The 15771-nt window shown below is 45.5% G+C and overlaps 2 protein-coding genes across 5 annotated transcripts in view; one reads left to right on the plus strand and one right to left on the minus strand.

The window, feature by feature from the left end:
• Positions 1–15771, minus strand: part of PRKDC (protein kinase, DNA-activated, catalytic subunit) — a 164354-nt gene that overhangs the window by 31701 nt on the left and 116882 nt on the right. For all 4 annotated transcript variants that reach the window (XM_060116122.1, XM_060116123.1, XM_060116121.1 and 1 more), the window contains 5 exons: positions 15370–15508; positions 14146–14334; positions 13347–13571; positions 12480–12588; positions 10984–11095 (listed from right to left, as the gene is read on the minus strand). In XM_060116122.1, the coding sequence (XP_059972105.1) occupies positions 10984–11095; positions 12480–12588; positions 13347–13571; positions 14146–14334; positions 15370–15508 (774 nt within the window). The remainder of the gene's footprint in view (positions 1–10983; positions 11096–12479; positions 12589–13346; positions 13572–14145; positions 14335–15369; positions 15509–15771) is intronic.
• On the plus strand, positions 7846–9467 carry LOC132500830 (myc-associated zinc finger protein-like). Its single transcript, XM_060116125.1, has one exon. It carries the CDS (start codon positions 7861–7863, stop codon positions 9235–9237), a length of 1377 nt encoding a protein of 458 aa, XP_059972108.1. The 5' UTR covers positions 7846–7860; the 3' UTR covers positions 9238–9467.

Consider the following 15771-nt stretch of genomic DNA (forward strand, 5'->3'; position numbering starts at 1 on the left):
AAAAGGGGAAATCGACAGTAACACATTCATAGTAGGGGACTTCAACACCCAACTTTCACCAATGGACAGATCATCCAAAATGAAAATAAAGAAGGAAACACAAGCTTTAAATGATACATTAAACAAGATGGACTTAATTGATATTTATAGGACATTCCATCCAAAAACAACAGAATACACATTTTTCTCAAGTGCTCATGGAACATTCTCCAGGATAGATCATATCTTGGGTCACAAATCAAGCCTTGGTAAATTTAAGAAAATTGAAATTGTATCAAGTATCTTTTCCGACCACAATGCTATGAGACTAGACATCAATTACAGGAAAAGATCTGTAAAAAATACAAACACATGGAGGCTAAACAATACACTACTCAATAACAAAGTGATCACTGAAGAAATCAAAGAGGAAATCAAAAAATACCTAGAAACAAATGACAGTGGAGACACGATGACCCAAAACCTATGGGACGCAGCAAAAGCAGTTCTAAGGGGGACGTTTATAGCAATACAATCCCACCTTAAGAAATAGGAAACATCTCGAGTAAACAACCTGACCCTGCACCTAAAGCAATTAGAGAAAGAAGAACAAAAAACCCCCAAAGTTAGCAGAAGGAAAGAAATCATAAAGATCAGATCAGAAATAAATGAAAAAGAAATGAAGGAAACGATAGCAAAGATCAATAAAACTAAAAGCTGGTTCTTTGAGAAGATAAACAAAATTGACAAACCATTAGCCAGACTCATCAAGAAAAAAAGGGAGAAGACTCAAATCAATAGAATTAGAAATGAAAAAGGAGAAGTAACAACTGACACTGTAGAAATGCAAAAGATCATGAGAGATTACTACAAGCAACTCTATGCCAATAAAATGGACAACCTGGAAGAAATGGACAAATTCTTAGAAATGCACAACCTGCCAAGACTGAATCAGGAAGAAATAGAAAATATGAACAGACCAATCACAAGCACTGAAATTGAAACTGTGATTAAAAATCTTCCAACAAACAAAAGCCCAGGACCAGATGGCTTCACAGGCAAATTCTATCAAGCATTTAGAGAAGAGCTAACACCTATCCTTCTCAAACTCTTCCAAAATATAGCAGAGGGAGGAACACTCCCAAACTCATTCTACGAGGCCACCATCACCTTGATACCAAAACCAGACAAAGATGTCACAAAGAAAACTACAGACCAATATCACTGATGAACAGAGATGCAAAAATCCTCAACAAAATACTAGCAAACAGAATCCAACAGCACATGAAAAGGATCATACACCATGATCAAGTGGGGTTTATTCCAGGAATGCAAGGATTCTTCAATATACGCAAATCAATCAACGTGATAAACCATATTAACAAATTGAAGGAGAAAAACTGTATGATCATCTCTATCGATGCAGAGAAAGCTTTTGACAAAATTCAACACCCATTTATGATAAAAACCCTGCAGAAAGTAGGCATAGAGGGAACTTTCCTCAACATAATAAAGGCCATATATGACAAACCCACAGCCAACATCGTCCTCAATGGTGAAAAACTGAAACCATTTCAACTACAATCAGGAACAAGACAAGGCTGCCCACTCTCACCACTCTTATTCAACATAGTTTTGGAAGTTTTAGCCACAGCAATCAGAGAAGAAAAGGAAATAAAAGAAATCCAAATTGGAAAAGAAGAAGTAAAGCTGTCACTGTTTGCAGACGACATGATACTATACACAGAGAATCCTAAAGATGCTACCAGAAAACTACTAGAGCTAATCAATGAATTTGGTCAAGTAGCAGGATACAAAATTAATGCACAGAAATCTCTGGCATTCCTGTAAACTAATGATGAAAAATCTGAAAGTGAAATCAAGAAAACACTCCCAATTACCATTGCAACAAAAAGAATAAAATATCTAGTAATAAACCTACCTAAGGAGACAAAAGACCTGTATGCAGAAAATTATAAGACACTGATGAAAGAAATTAAAGATGATACAAATAGATGGAGAGATATACCATGTTCCTGGATTGAAAGAATCAATATTGTGAAAATGACTCTACTACCCAAAGCAATCTACAGATTCAATGCAATCCCTATCAAACTACCACTGGCATTTTTCACAGAACTAGAACAAAAAATTTCAAAATTTGGTTGGAAAAACAAAAGACCCCGAATAGCCAAAGCAATCTTGAGAATGAAAAACGGAGCTGGAGGAATCAGGCTCCCTGACTTCAGACTATACTACAAAGCTACAGTAATCAAGACAGTGTGGTACTGGCACAAAAACAGAAAGATAGATCAATGGAACAGGATAGAAAGCCCAGAGATAAACCCACGTACATATGGTCACCTTATCTTTGATAAAGGAGGCAGGAATGTACAGTGGAGAAAGGACAGCCTCTTCAATAAGTGGTGCTGGGAAAACTGGACAGGGACATGTAAAAGTATGAGATTAGATCACTCCCTAACACCATACACAAAAATAAGCTCAAAATGGATTAAAGACCTAAATGTAAGGCCAGAAACTATCAAACTCTTAGAAGAAAACATAGACAGAACACTCTATGACATAAATCACAGCAAGATCCTTTTGGACCCACCTCCTAGAGAAATGGAAATAAAAACAAAAATAAACACATGGGACCTAATGAAACTTAAAAGCTTTTGCACAGCGAAGGAAACCATAAACAAGACCAAAAGACAACCCTCAGAATGGGAGAAAATATTTGCAAATGAAGCAACTGACAAAGGATTAATCTCCAAAATTTATAAGCAGCTCATGCAGCTCAATAGCAAAAAAACAAACAACCCAATCCAAAAATGGGCAGAAGACCTAAATAGACATTTCTCCAAAGAAGATATACAGACTGCCAACAAACACATGAAAGAATGCTCAACATCATTAATCATTAGAGAAATGCAAATCAAAACTACAATGAGATATCATCTCACACCAGTCAGAATGGCCATCATCAAAAAATCTAGAAACAATAAATGCTGGAGAGGGTGTGGAAAAAAGGGAACACTCTTGCACTGCTGGTGGGAATGTGAATTGGTACAGCCACTATGGATAACAGTTTGGATGTTTCTTAAAACATGACAAATAGAACTACCGTTATGACCCAGTAATCCCACTACGGGGCATATACCCTGAGAAATCCATAATTCAAAAAAGTCATGTACCAAAATGTTCATTGCAGCTCTATTTAAAATAGCCCAGAGATGGAAACACCCTAAGTGTCCATCATCGGATGAATGGATAAAGAAGATGTGGCACATATATACAATGGAATATTACTCAGCCATAAAAAGAAACAAAATTGAGCTATTTGTAATGAAATTGATGGACCTAGAGTCTGTCATACAGAGTGAAGTAAGTCAGAAAGAGAAAGACAAATACCGTATGCTAACACATATATATGGAATTTAAGGAAAAAAAATGTCATGAAGAACCTAGGGGTAAAACAGGAATAAAGACACAGACCTACTTGAGAATGGACTTGAGGATATGGGGAGGGGGAAGGGTAAGCTGTGACAAAGCGAGAGAGAGGCATGGACATATATACAGTACCAAACTTAAGTTAGATAGATAGTGGGAAGCAGCCACATAGCACAGGGAGATCAGCTCGGTGCTTTGTGACCGCCTGGAGGGGTGGGATAGGGAGGGAGGGAGGGAGACGCAAGAGGGAAGGGATGTGGGAACAGATGTATATGTATGACTGATTCACACTGTTATAAAGCAGAAACTAATAATAATAAAAAAAAACAGAATGAAAAAGAGTGTAGCAGAGCATAAGATAAACTACACACCCATTAAAAAAATCCCAGGAGAAGAGATAAAGAAAAAGACAAAGTACATTTAAAGCAATAATGGTTGAAAACTTCCCTAACCTGAGGAGAGAAATGGACACCCCGATCCTTGATTCCCAAAAGACCCCAACAATGCAGGGGGCCGGGGTTCAATCCCTGGTCAGGGAACTAGGTCCCACGTGCTTGTGGCAATTAAGAGTTCACGTGCCACAACTAAGGAGCCTGAGAGCCACAACTAAGGAGCCCACGTGCTGCCACTAAGGATCCCCCAAGCTGCAACTAAGAAGCCTGCCTGCCATAACTAAGGAGCCTGCCTGCCGCCACTAAGGAGCCCACCTGCTGCAACGAAGACCCGGTGCAACCAAATAAATAAATAAATATTTGGAGGGGGGAAAAAAAAAGAGCCCAAGTAGGTTGAATCCAAATAGGGGTACACCGAGACACATTACAACTGAAGTGTCCAAAGTCCAAGACAAAGTCTTTTGGAAGCAGCAAGAGAAAGGTGACACGTCACGCAAGGGAACCCTCCCACCCCCCACCCAGTAAGACTATAGGTGAAGTCTTCAAAAGAAACATTTCAGGACAGGAGAGAATGGGGTGATACATTCAAAATATTGAAAGAAAAAAAGAACTGTCAACCAAGAATACTGTATCTGGCAAAGCTGTCCTTCAGAAATGAAGAACAGATAAACAAAAGCTGAGGGAGTCCATTACCAGACCTGCCTGCCTTACAAGAAAGCTAAAGGGAGTTCTTCAAGCAGAACTGTGATGCTAATTAACATCACAGAAACAGACGAAGTTAGTATATAACTCACTGGTAATGGTAAATATAAAACCAAAGTCAAATTCTCTAATTTCGCAGTGGTGGTATTTAATTCACTGACAACTCTAGTTTAAAACTTAAAAAACAAATATATTAAATATAACCATAACTTCAATAATCTGGTATTGGATGCGTGATATAAAAATATGTAAACTGTAACATCAATAATCTAAAATGTAAGAGGAATGAGGACACAAAAGTATAAAGTTTAAGAATGTTATCACAGTTAAGCTGTTATCAGCTTAAAATCAGGTGTTATAAGATAGTTTATGTAAGCCTTGTGGTAAACACAAAGGAAAAAACTGTAGTCGTCACACAAAAGATCACGATAAAGAAGTCAAAGCACACCAAACAAAAAGTCATCCATCAAATCACACAAAAAGAGAACAGGATAAGCAACAAGGGGTAATGAACCCATAAAACTGTCAGAGAACAATTAACAAAATGGCAACAGTAAGCCTTACCTACTGATAATTACTTCAAATGTAAATGATTTAGATTCTCCAGGTGATTAAAAAAAACAAGATCCAGGGAGTTACCTCGGGGTCCAGTGGTTAGGACCCCCGGCACTTAGCCCAGGTTCAACCCCTGGTCAGGGAACAAAGATCCCACAAGCCACGAGGCATGGCCTGGGCGGGGCGGGGGAAGATCTCCAACGATACGCTGCCTACAATACACTCACTTTCGCTCTGAAGACACACCGACAAGGGTGGGAGAGATATTTCAAGCAAATGGTACCCTAAAAAAAGCAGGGGTAGCTATACTATACCAGACAAAACAGATTTTAATCTAACAATGGTAAAAAGATACAAGGAAGGTCATTACATGATGATAAAGGGGCCAACTGCCAATCTGTCAAGAAAATACAACGATTGTAAATATTTATGCACTCAACAACGAAGCACCTAAGTATATAAAGCAAATACTAATAGAAATAAAAGGAGAAATAAACAGCAATACAATAATAGTTGGGGGTTTTAATACCACTGTCAACAATGGACAGATCATCCAGACAGAAAATCAACAAGGAAACAGCAGATTTGAACAATATTATAGACAAAATGGACCTAATAGACACACACACATACAATAAAACAGAAAAACAACACGATCAATTAAATAGATGCAGAAAAAGCATTTGACAAAATTCAACACCATTCATGATAAAACAAAACTTTCAGAAAATCAGTATATGAACAGCAAATAACCAGAAAATACAATGAAAAAAAACCCCTCCGTTCACAACAGTGCTGAAAAAACCATACATACTTAGGAGCAAATCTAACAAAAGACAGCTAAGATCTGCAGATGGAAAAAACACAAAACTTTGAAATTAAAGAGGACCTAAATAAACAGAGAGACATTACCACATTCATGAATTGGAGAACTCTACACTGTTAAGACGCAATTCCCAAAGTTGATCTAGAGCCAAGAAAATCCCAAACTCTGTTTTTCTTTTTTCTCTGGTAGAAATTTGATAAGCAAATACTAAAATGTATATATAAATGTAAGCAACCTAAAATAAACAAAGCAGTTTTCACAAAGGAAACAAAGTTGGAGAACTCACCCTATCTGATTTAAGACTTACTATAAAGCATCAGTAATGAAGACAGTTTGATAATTGTGAAAAGAGATGCATATAAATCAAGGAACTGAACAGAGCATTCAAAAACAGACCCATAGACGTAACCGTCACTGATTTTCAGAAAAGGTGCCAAGGCAATTCAGTGATACAAAGTAAGACTTCTGAACAAATGGGACTAGACAACTAGATATCCATATGGAAAAAATAAACATGTATCCCTACCTCATACCATCTACAAGAATTATCTTCCACTTGGGGCTTCCCTGGTGGCGCAGTGGTTGAGAGTCCGCCTGCCGATGCAGGGGACGCGGGTTCATGCCCCAGTCCGGGAGGATCCCACATGCCGCGCAGCAGCTGGGCCCGTGAGCCATGGCCGCTGGGCCTGCGCGTCCAGAGCCTGTGCTCCACAACGGGAGAGGCCGCGACGGTGAGAGGCCCGCGTACCACACACACAAAAAAATTATCTTCCACTGGATCATAGACCTAAATGCAAGAACTAAAACTACAACATTTCTAGAAGGATAATTTTGCAAGATGAGCCTGGAGAGACTTCCCTGGTGGCACAGTGGTTAAGACCCCGTGCTCCCAATGCAGGGGGCTCGAGGTTTGATCCCTGGTCAGGGAACTAGATCCCACATGCATGCTGCAACTAAGGAGCCGGCAAGCCACAACTAAGGAGCCCACCTGCCGCAATAAGACCCAGCACAAGGCTGGTCTGGGCTAAAGTCATCCACAGACACAGAACACGGAGGAGTAGGTCTCATCAGAAGCAGGATACAGGCATGTCTCAAAGCATCTCCCACACTGCTTGTTAAGTTGTAGAGGAACAAACAGGGCTTGAACACCAGAAAGACCAGACATAGCATTAACCAGGCAATCAACACTGCTACCATCAGTAAAAGGCAGGTAGACACTCTGTTTCCAGATGTGATACCACAGGACAAATACTCCACTTAAGTGGTATTCTGGCTCTGGGTATTTCACCCGAAGATAATCATGAGGATACACAGCCAAACCCAAACTGAAGAAAATTCCTCAGAAGTGTCAGTGTCATGAAAGATGGCTGAGGAACTGTTCCAGATTAGGGGAGACCAAAAAGATACATCAATTAAATGTGTACATGACTCTGCACTGGATCCTGTCTTCAAAGACAAATTGCTTTAAAGGACGTTAATGGGACAACTGACAGAACTGAAATTAAGGCTGCAGATCAAAATGAAAACAGAGAAGTTACTACTGTACTGTAGTTCTAAGAATATACTCTTTTTCTTAGGAAAGGTACACGGATAAAGAGGTAAAGAAATAGATGTATGGCCCCCCGCCCTCCTGGAGGCGCCGGCTGGGGCGGCTGCTCCCTCGCTCCCCTCACCCCGCCCCGTCCCGCCAGGCTCCAGCCGCCCGCTGCCCGGGCCCCCGCCCCCCGGCCCCGCGGGGCCTCCCACCCCCACCCAGGGGCGTCGCCGCCGCCATCTCCGCCGCGCTCCGCGGCCCGCCAGGCGCCCTCCTTCCCTCCCTCCCGCCGGCCGGGATGAGCGGGAGGCGGCGCGGCCCAGCCCGGCCGGCCGGGGGCGGTGCCCCGAGCCCGGGCCCCGGGCGGCAAGCGCCCCCGGCCCCCGCTGAGCCCCGGGGGCCCTGCCGTGGCCGAGGCCATGTTCCCCGTGTTCCCTTGCACGCTGCTGGCCACCCCCCACCCCCGCTTCCCCGTGCTGGGCCTGGACTCCCGGGGGGTGGGCGGCCTCATGAACTCCTTCCCGCCACCTCAGGGTCACGCCCAGAACCCCCTGCAGGTCCGGGCTGAGCTCCAGTCCCGCTTCTTTGCCTCCCAGGGCTGCGCCCAGAGTCCATTCCGGGCCGCGCCGGCGCCCCCACCCACGTCCCAGGCCCCGGCGGCCGAGCCCCTCCAGGTGGACTTGCTCCCGGTTCTTGCCGCCGCCCAGGAGTCCGCCGCCGCGGCCCCCGCCACCGTTGCTGCTGCGCCCCCGGCCCCGGCCGCCGCCTCCACTGTGGACACAGCGGCTCTGAAGCAGCCCCCGGCGCCCCCTCCGCCGCCCCCTCCGGGGTCGCCCGCCGCTGAGGCCGCGCCCCCTGTCTCTGCCGCCACCATCGCCGCAGCCGCGGCCACCGCCCTCATCGCCCCAACCTCGACGGTCGCATCTGCCTTGGAGAAGAAGACAAAGAGCAAGGGGCCCTACATCTGTGCCCTGTGCGCCCAGGAGCTCAAGAACGGCTACAATCTCCGGAGGCACGAGGCCATCCACACGGCAGCCAAAGCCGGCCGGGTCCCTTCGGGTGCTATGAAGATGCCCACCATGGTGCCCCTGAGCCGCCTGAGCGTGCCCCAGCTGAGCGGAGCCGGCGGGGGAGGGCGAGAAGCGGGTGCCGGCGGCGGAGCGGCCGCCGTGGCCGCCGGTGGCGTGGTGACCACGACCGCCTCGGGCAAGCGCATCCGGAAGAACCACGCCTGCGAGATGTGCGGCAAGGCGTCCCGCGGCGTCTACCACCGGAACCGACACAAGCTGTCGCACTCGGACGAGAAGCCCTACCAGTGCCCGGTGTGCCAGCGGCGCTTCAAGCGCAAGGACCGCATGAGCTACCACGTGCGCTCACGTGACGGCGCTGTGCACAAGCCCTACAACTGCTCCCACTGTGGCAAGAGCTTCTCCCGGCCGGCTCACCTCAACGGTCACGTCAGACAAGTGCCCTCAACAGAACGGCCCTTCAAGTGTGAGAAATGTGAAGCAGCTTTTGCTACGAAGGATCGGCTGCGGGCCCACACAGTACGACACGAGGAGAAGGTGCCATGTCACGGGTGTGGCAAGATGTTGAGCTCGGCTTATATTTCGGACCACATGAAGGTGCACAGCCAGGGCCCTCACCATGTCTGTGAGCTCTGCAACAAAGGTACAGGTGACGTCTGTCCAATGGCGGCAGCGGCGGCGGCAGCCCCTCCCGCAGCTGTGGGCTCCCTCTCGGGGGCCGAGGGGGTGCCTGTGAGCTCTCAGCCACTTCCCTCCCAGCCCTGGTGAGCTCCAAGTTGGTGGGGGGGAGAGGGGAGAGTGGAGGAAAGTCCCTTGGTACCATCTCCTCTTACCCTCTCTCTTCCCACCAATTCCTCACTATTTCCCCCATCAACCAAGGAGCCTCCAGAAGGAAAGGAGGAAGAAGTGTTTTTCTTAGGGGAATTCGCTGGGTTTTAATGACTTGTTTCTCCTGCTCCTCTCTTCTCCCTATCAGACCTGACCCCACACACACCTGTCCCCTCGGTTGTGTTGAGGCCCCCTGGACAGTGGACAGGAGTGGCCACTGCCCTCACCCCCTCTCCTCTCTGTAATCCCCTGCCCTGCCCTTCCAGGGATTTGGGAGCCTTTCCCTCGATGGTCTTTCTTGCTCTCCTCCTTCCAGTGTCCCCCTACTGTCTGCTGCCCCTCCCTGGGGAGTTGGTGCTTTTTTTTTTTTTTTCCCAGGGGGAGGGAGGAGAGGAAGGAGGGAAATCAAAGATTCTGTCCCAGAGAGGGGGAAAGGTGAGATTTGAGGAGGGGCAGAAACAGGGAAGGCAGAGATTATACCTTCATAAGGTGGGGTGGTTTGGGGCCAGGCCCTAAACATCATCCTGCTGGAGAATCTGTCAGGGGAAAACAAGTCAAGGGGAGCAAAAGAAGGAGCTACTAGGGCCAGAGGCAGGACAAGAGATGGAATCTTAGGGGGCCAGGGTAAATGGGGGGGATCCAGGGACTAGAGGTGCTTCCTGGGGGTGGGGGGAATGCAGCCACAGTGTCTCCCCCTTCCCTCTTCCACCCCAGCTCCATCCCTGGCCTTTTCTTTTCATCCCTCCCCCTGCGACAGAAGCTGTGGCCCTGGCCATGTCATCGTGTTCCTGTGTCCCCTGCATGTTCCCCACCCTTCACCCCCTCCTTTTGCGCGGACCCCATTACAATAAATTTTTAATTAAAAAAAAAAAAAGAAATAGATGTATGCAACTCACCCTGAAATGGTTCCGAAAATAAATATATGTATGTGGAGAGAAAGAAAAAAATGCTAACGCGGCAACATGTTAAAAAATGTTTAAAAAAAAAGTGTATCTGAGTAAAATGTACACAAGGAGAGTTCTACTTTTCTTGTAACCTTTTTTATAGGTAAGAACTTGTCTCAAAATAAAAAGTAAAACAAGTTTGAAAAATAAAAAGTATAAAAAGTAAAATTTTAAAAAGCTGTAGTATCAGAGGAAACAGGGTCCAACGGCAAGAATGCCAAACGTGGGATCACAGTCCTTCAGTCCTACTGACTGTGTGTTTTTGAATAAAATAACTCACAACCGCTCTGGCTCTATTACCTCTTCTCCGACACATATAGTTAATACCTGCCTAGGATTACCCAGGGCCGTTACAGGTGAGGAAAAGAATCTCAGACCCGGCGAAGTGATGCATACAGCACGTAACAGAGCTGGGAGGCAGGAGGTGGGAGTGTCAAAAATCCAGGTTAAAATAACAGAAGAAGAAGAAGTTGTTAAGCAGTATCTTCTTTGCTGCCCTGTTACTCGCCCACATGCAGCCCTGAGGCAGGAGCAGAGGGAACGCCCCTGCCTCCTCTCCCCGCCCGGCACAGAACGGACCAGGGGACGAAGACGCACGGAGAGTACCGTCAGAACCGCCTCCGTGGAAACTGACCCACGAGGCTCAGACCCCACATTTGTCTAAGCCACAGTTTGGGAGAAAAGCTATTCTGGCAACTTCAAAAGAGAATCCACATTCAACTCAGAAGGCTCAACGTCTCACCGATTCGTGATGATGTCATCCCAGACGCTCATGGGGTCCATTTTAGCATCCGGATATCTGCTTGTCCAGGTTTTCAGAAGCCTCTTAAGGGGAAGGTGAGACGACAAATTGCCTAAAAATAATATCAGAGTGTGACTATGTCCACGGCTCAGTGACCAGACCACCTCACAATGCGCAGCTGTCAAGTTTCTTGTCCAAATTTAAACGTTTTGTCTTATCTTTCACAACAACCTACCATATTTTAAATATTCTGGCATTAAAACTCAATTTCTTCAGGCCATAAAGGGAAGATGAGGAAATAAACATACACAATTTTTACATTTAGCACAGGTCCACAATCCTCCATCCACGATTCCAAAATCTAAAAAGCACTGAAAACTGATATGTTTTTCACACAGTTGCAGCCAATTTTCCTGTTTGCAAAATCGGATCTGAATCATCACAGGGCAACTTACAGTCTGTTTACGCCACTCGTGGGGACACCCACCCAGGCGGTGGACAGCCATCAGTTGTGGGCTGACGGGCCACTGCACACAAGGCCCAACCCAGTATGCACACAAGGTCTCCGGTGATAACCCCCAAACGACCTGGCCTCGAGGGCTTCGGAAAAGGGATTCATGATAATCCTCATGAAATTTAAATTTCACACTGCTAATGTTTAAAGCTTTGGTTTTCTTTCAGCTTAAATCACAGTCCTGTGCTCAAAATCTGGATCCTTCATGTATTAGCTTAGGCAAGTTATTTAATCTCTGATGCCCTATAAATCGAGAAGAAAGGATCTACATCTCATAAGGCTGTTATAAAAACTAGATAATATAGAGGAAAGAGATCAACATAGCTCCTGGGATAATACATCATTAATAATAATGTACTTGAAACATCATTCTCCAAATTTAAAACAGAGAACAGCTAGGTAGATAGTTCTGAATACCAATTCTTATTAGTACTCTGAAAAGCCTACAAAACTGAAATTCAGATTTACAGTCAAGATGTTACCTCTGACTCTGGGTGGCCTCCCAACAGCAGCAGGATAAAACCTACTCGTCGGCAGCAGAAAGGCCTTCCAGGTCCGGGCATTGCCGCCCTCGGCCTCATCTTAGCAGCTGGCACCCAGGACAGAAGCTCTGGCACCTCAGGGTCAGGCCGGCCCTCTGCAAGCCCCTCTCCCCCAACCACACCCAACTCGGGGTCCTGCCGGCCAGGTGCTGTCACCCCAGTTTCTCAAGGGGCCCTGGACCTGCCTCTTCCTCTGCCTCCGCGGGTGCCATGTGTCAGACCACTACTCCTTGGAAGCTTCTCCAGTGCCCAGAATCGCGCTTGACCATGTTAAACACTTACTTCAACAATCCCAAATATATACATTTGTAGAATAAACTCAAGGCAGTTTCTAACCCATACAGTAAGCAACGTGTACTATCACTGGGCAAAAAGATCAGAAGCCAAAACTCTTCCACGATTATAAAAGAAAACACAGGTGGGTATAAATTGAACATTACCTGGTTTGCTAATAAAGCTGATGAACTCCTGAATTTCTATGAAAGTCTGCACAGACTGCAACTTGGTGAGTCTACTTCTGTGTAAGAGGACATCAATACTAGAATAATTCTGGAAAGAAGTTAGTGAGCATTGGTTACAAGTCAATTTACTGCATTAGATTTTAACACAGTGCTCAACATGAAACAGCAGCTACCCTATAAACGCATCAGTTACACAGGACCTCTCAGAGTGGTTACTAATTAGGTCATGGGAGCAATTAACAAACGGTCTAATTTTCTTGTTTAATTTAGGTTTTCAATTGCATTTCAGTTCAACAAAATCAATAAATGCAATACAATCGGGTACCGTTGCCTCTATTTGCCACCAATTCTTAAAAATCACAACATCCTATAATGTAAAACTGCCAACTACAGAAGCCAATTTTTCTTTGATAAACTTCGAGTGTACTATTCAACCTCAAACACATTTGAAAAGTAGAATAAAGACAGTGAACGTCCATATATGGCAACGACAAATGTTCACAGACTCTACACAAGACACGGCTTTAACAACAGAACGAACCGACACCAAAGGAAGAACACAGAGCCGGGGCTGGCGGGGCCTGCTCTCAGGCGCTCGTCCACAGTGAGAGAAAGAAAACCCCAAGGGGCCACAAAACGTGGAACTTTCTAAAACAGAGAAAGGCGTTACAAGGCCTCAGGACCAAGGCCGGTGTGCACAGGCCTCAGGGGAACCAGGACGCGAGGAGGGTGGGCCCGTCACGTGGTTGGTCGGGGGAACCTGCTGCTGTGATTCTCACCCAGGAGTTTACCGATGTCAGAAAAGGTCACAGAGATGGCACATTCCCAGCTGGGATGTCATATTACCTGCAAAAACATCTGAATGCAGTTTCTGATGTAATACTCGGCCCTGTCAACGTCATCTTGCAGGAGGTAGAGGAGACTCAGCTCCTGGCTGTAGCGGAGCTCGAGCAGGGCCCTCCGCAGCTCCGAGGTCACCGCCTCGTCCACGAAGGTCAGCAGGGCCTGGTCACCCTCCCCACGGAGCAGGGACTTGAGCCTGCTGCGGATCATGTGTGGCAGGCAGGTCTCCTGAGGAGCAAGAATCTCATCACCACGGCATCTCTGGTGTCATTTTATAGGTCCAGGTGCCAAAGTGATGGTGCTTAATGCTTCAAATGTTAAAGCACCTAAGGCTACAAATTTTAAAACAAGTTCATCTAAAATGGTTCACTTTATAACCACAAAATACAAAGGAACACGGTCTACAGAAAATGGCAACTACTTGTAGCTGAAAGACAACTGGACGTCTGGTACAAAGTGACGGACCTCTAGGCACGGCCGAGGACAGCAGTGCGGACGGGCCAGGAGGGCCCAGTGAGACTGCAACGCCGCGCACACACAACAGGAACTGTTCTCCCGGTGGTCACGCCAGGGATGCTGACATTCATTTTCAAAGGCCTCCGCTTATTCCAAAAGGTTGAGCTAAAAGCGGTGAGCGGTTTAACAATATTATGCAGTTTGGGGTGTGTCAGGTCGTATAAATACCCCAATGCTGCACAACTACTGCCCTGTTTTTAAACACTTCTAAACAAAGTCACTAATGAGAGCACACCTGACCATCTAAAACATTTATTTCTGTGACCTCAGAAATGACCCCACACACCTGATAGAAGGGTTCACTCCACATCTTGCTGAGATCTGGGGCACCCTCACCGTCAGCACTGGCCGTGGAGCAGTACGCCAGCGATTTCCATTCGGCAAGCTGGTTGTAACACTCCAGGGATGCTAGTTCCCAGAAGTCCTTCTCGGCTTCCGTGGGCTCACCGTCTGCCCACTCTTGTTTATTGAGGGCCTGGTAAGATTATTTTACAAAGTTGGGAACAGTACAAATGAAAACATATGCACTGCAGGTTGTGTAACATTCGTACTAAGAACAACCATTTTCAGATTTATGACAAGGGGAGAAAAAAGGGAAAACAGAGTAACTTGAGTGGAATCTAATAGTCAAATGAGTATTAAAAACGCCAGCCAAGGGCTTCCCTGGTGGCGCAGCTGTTGAGAGTCCGCCTGCCGATGCAGGGGACGTGGGTTCGTGCCCCGGTCCGGGAAGATCCCACGTGCTGAGGGGCAGCTGGGCCCGTGAGCCATGGCCGCTGAGCCTGCGCGTCCGGAGCCTGTGCTCCGCAACAGGAGAGGCCACAACAGTGAGAGGCCCGCATACCGCAAAAAAAAAAAAAAACGCCAGCCAAGAGGGAGCCACGTCTCTGGGAAACTTAACAATGAAGCCGGTGCATAAGCTGAACACTTTAAATGACCCATAAAATTTGATGTAAATACTGTAGATTATTTACGACTTACAGAGTTCTTAGAAAGAAAATTAGAAAATAAGACATTTACAGAAAACTGCAGAAGATTCCACCACCTGGATCTCTCGCACAGGCCACAGACCTGAACTCCAAGTATGTACCTGCTACACACCCACACTCGGCCACTGGTAGCTCAAACACAAACCTGAACTTCAGTCATCTTCCCAAAACCAACTCTTACCTACCTCTTTATAGATTTTTTACTTACTGAATGAAAACAATCTACTCAGATGGAAATTACATAATAGTACCAGACACTGAAGTAACATCTTACAATTTTATCGTACTTGGTAAAACATGCTTTCTTTTATTCAGTGATGTTTTCTTAAAAAGAGTAAGGGGTAACAACAATACTTAGCTCACACTCGGTTATTATGAAACCATTTTCTGATACTAACCTTTGTGTAAATTCTAAGGAATAAAGCTGAAATATCTGAAGCTCTAAATTCTAAAGCTAACAATTTTTCCATTCAGAGAAAAGTGTTTAAGCAACTAACATACTTGCTAGAGATCAACTTTACCTCGTTATACAGCCGCGCAGCTTCAGAATAATCACTTCTCGCTTCTGCTAATAAAGCATCCTGTGTGACCTGCTTTGTTCCTATCTCACTGCTGAAAATACCACGCAGGGTGTCATACTCTCCAATCGACCTGTACAGCCTATAAAACAAACCAAAAAAAAAAAAAAAGTCCAAATCAATAAATGCCCCAGTATTTTTAAAGTCTTTACTCTAATGAAATGATATTAAATCGAGATGTCATACGTTATAATTAACCAAAAAAGATACGTTATTCTTGTTTTGTAAAAATATAAAATCTTAAAAATTTTGAAGTTACCATCAAGTTTTACTACTTTAGCCGTACAGAAGGCAGAAGTTATTCTACAGCGCGTTTAAAGTAAAATCTGAAAATTATAGGTTTAC

Source organism: Mesoplodon densirostris, chromosome 13, assembly GCF_025265405.1.
Source record: "Mesoplodon densirostris isolate mMesDen1 chromosome 13, mMesDen1 primary haplotype, whole genome shotgun sequence".
NCBI lineage: Eukaryota > Metazoa > Chordata > Mammalia > Artiodactyla > Ziphiidae > Mesoplodon > Mesoplodon densirostris.

Excerpts from the sequence above, each read along its gene's own strand:
- LOC132500830 (XM_060116125.1), top strand. The coding sequence starts at position 7,861 with ATGTTCCCCGTGTTCCCTTGCACGCTGCTGGCCACCCCCCACCCCCGC.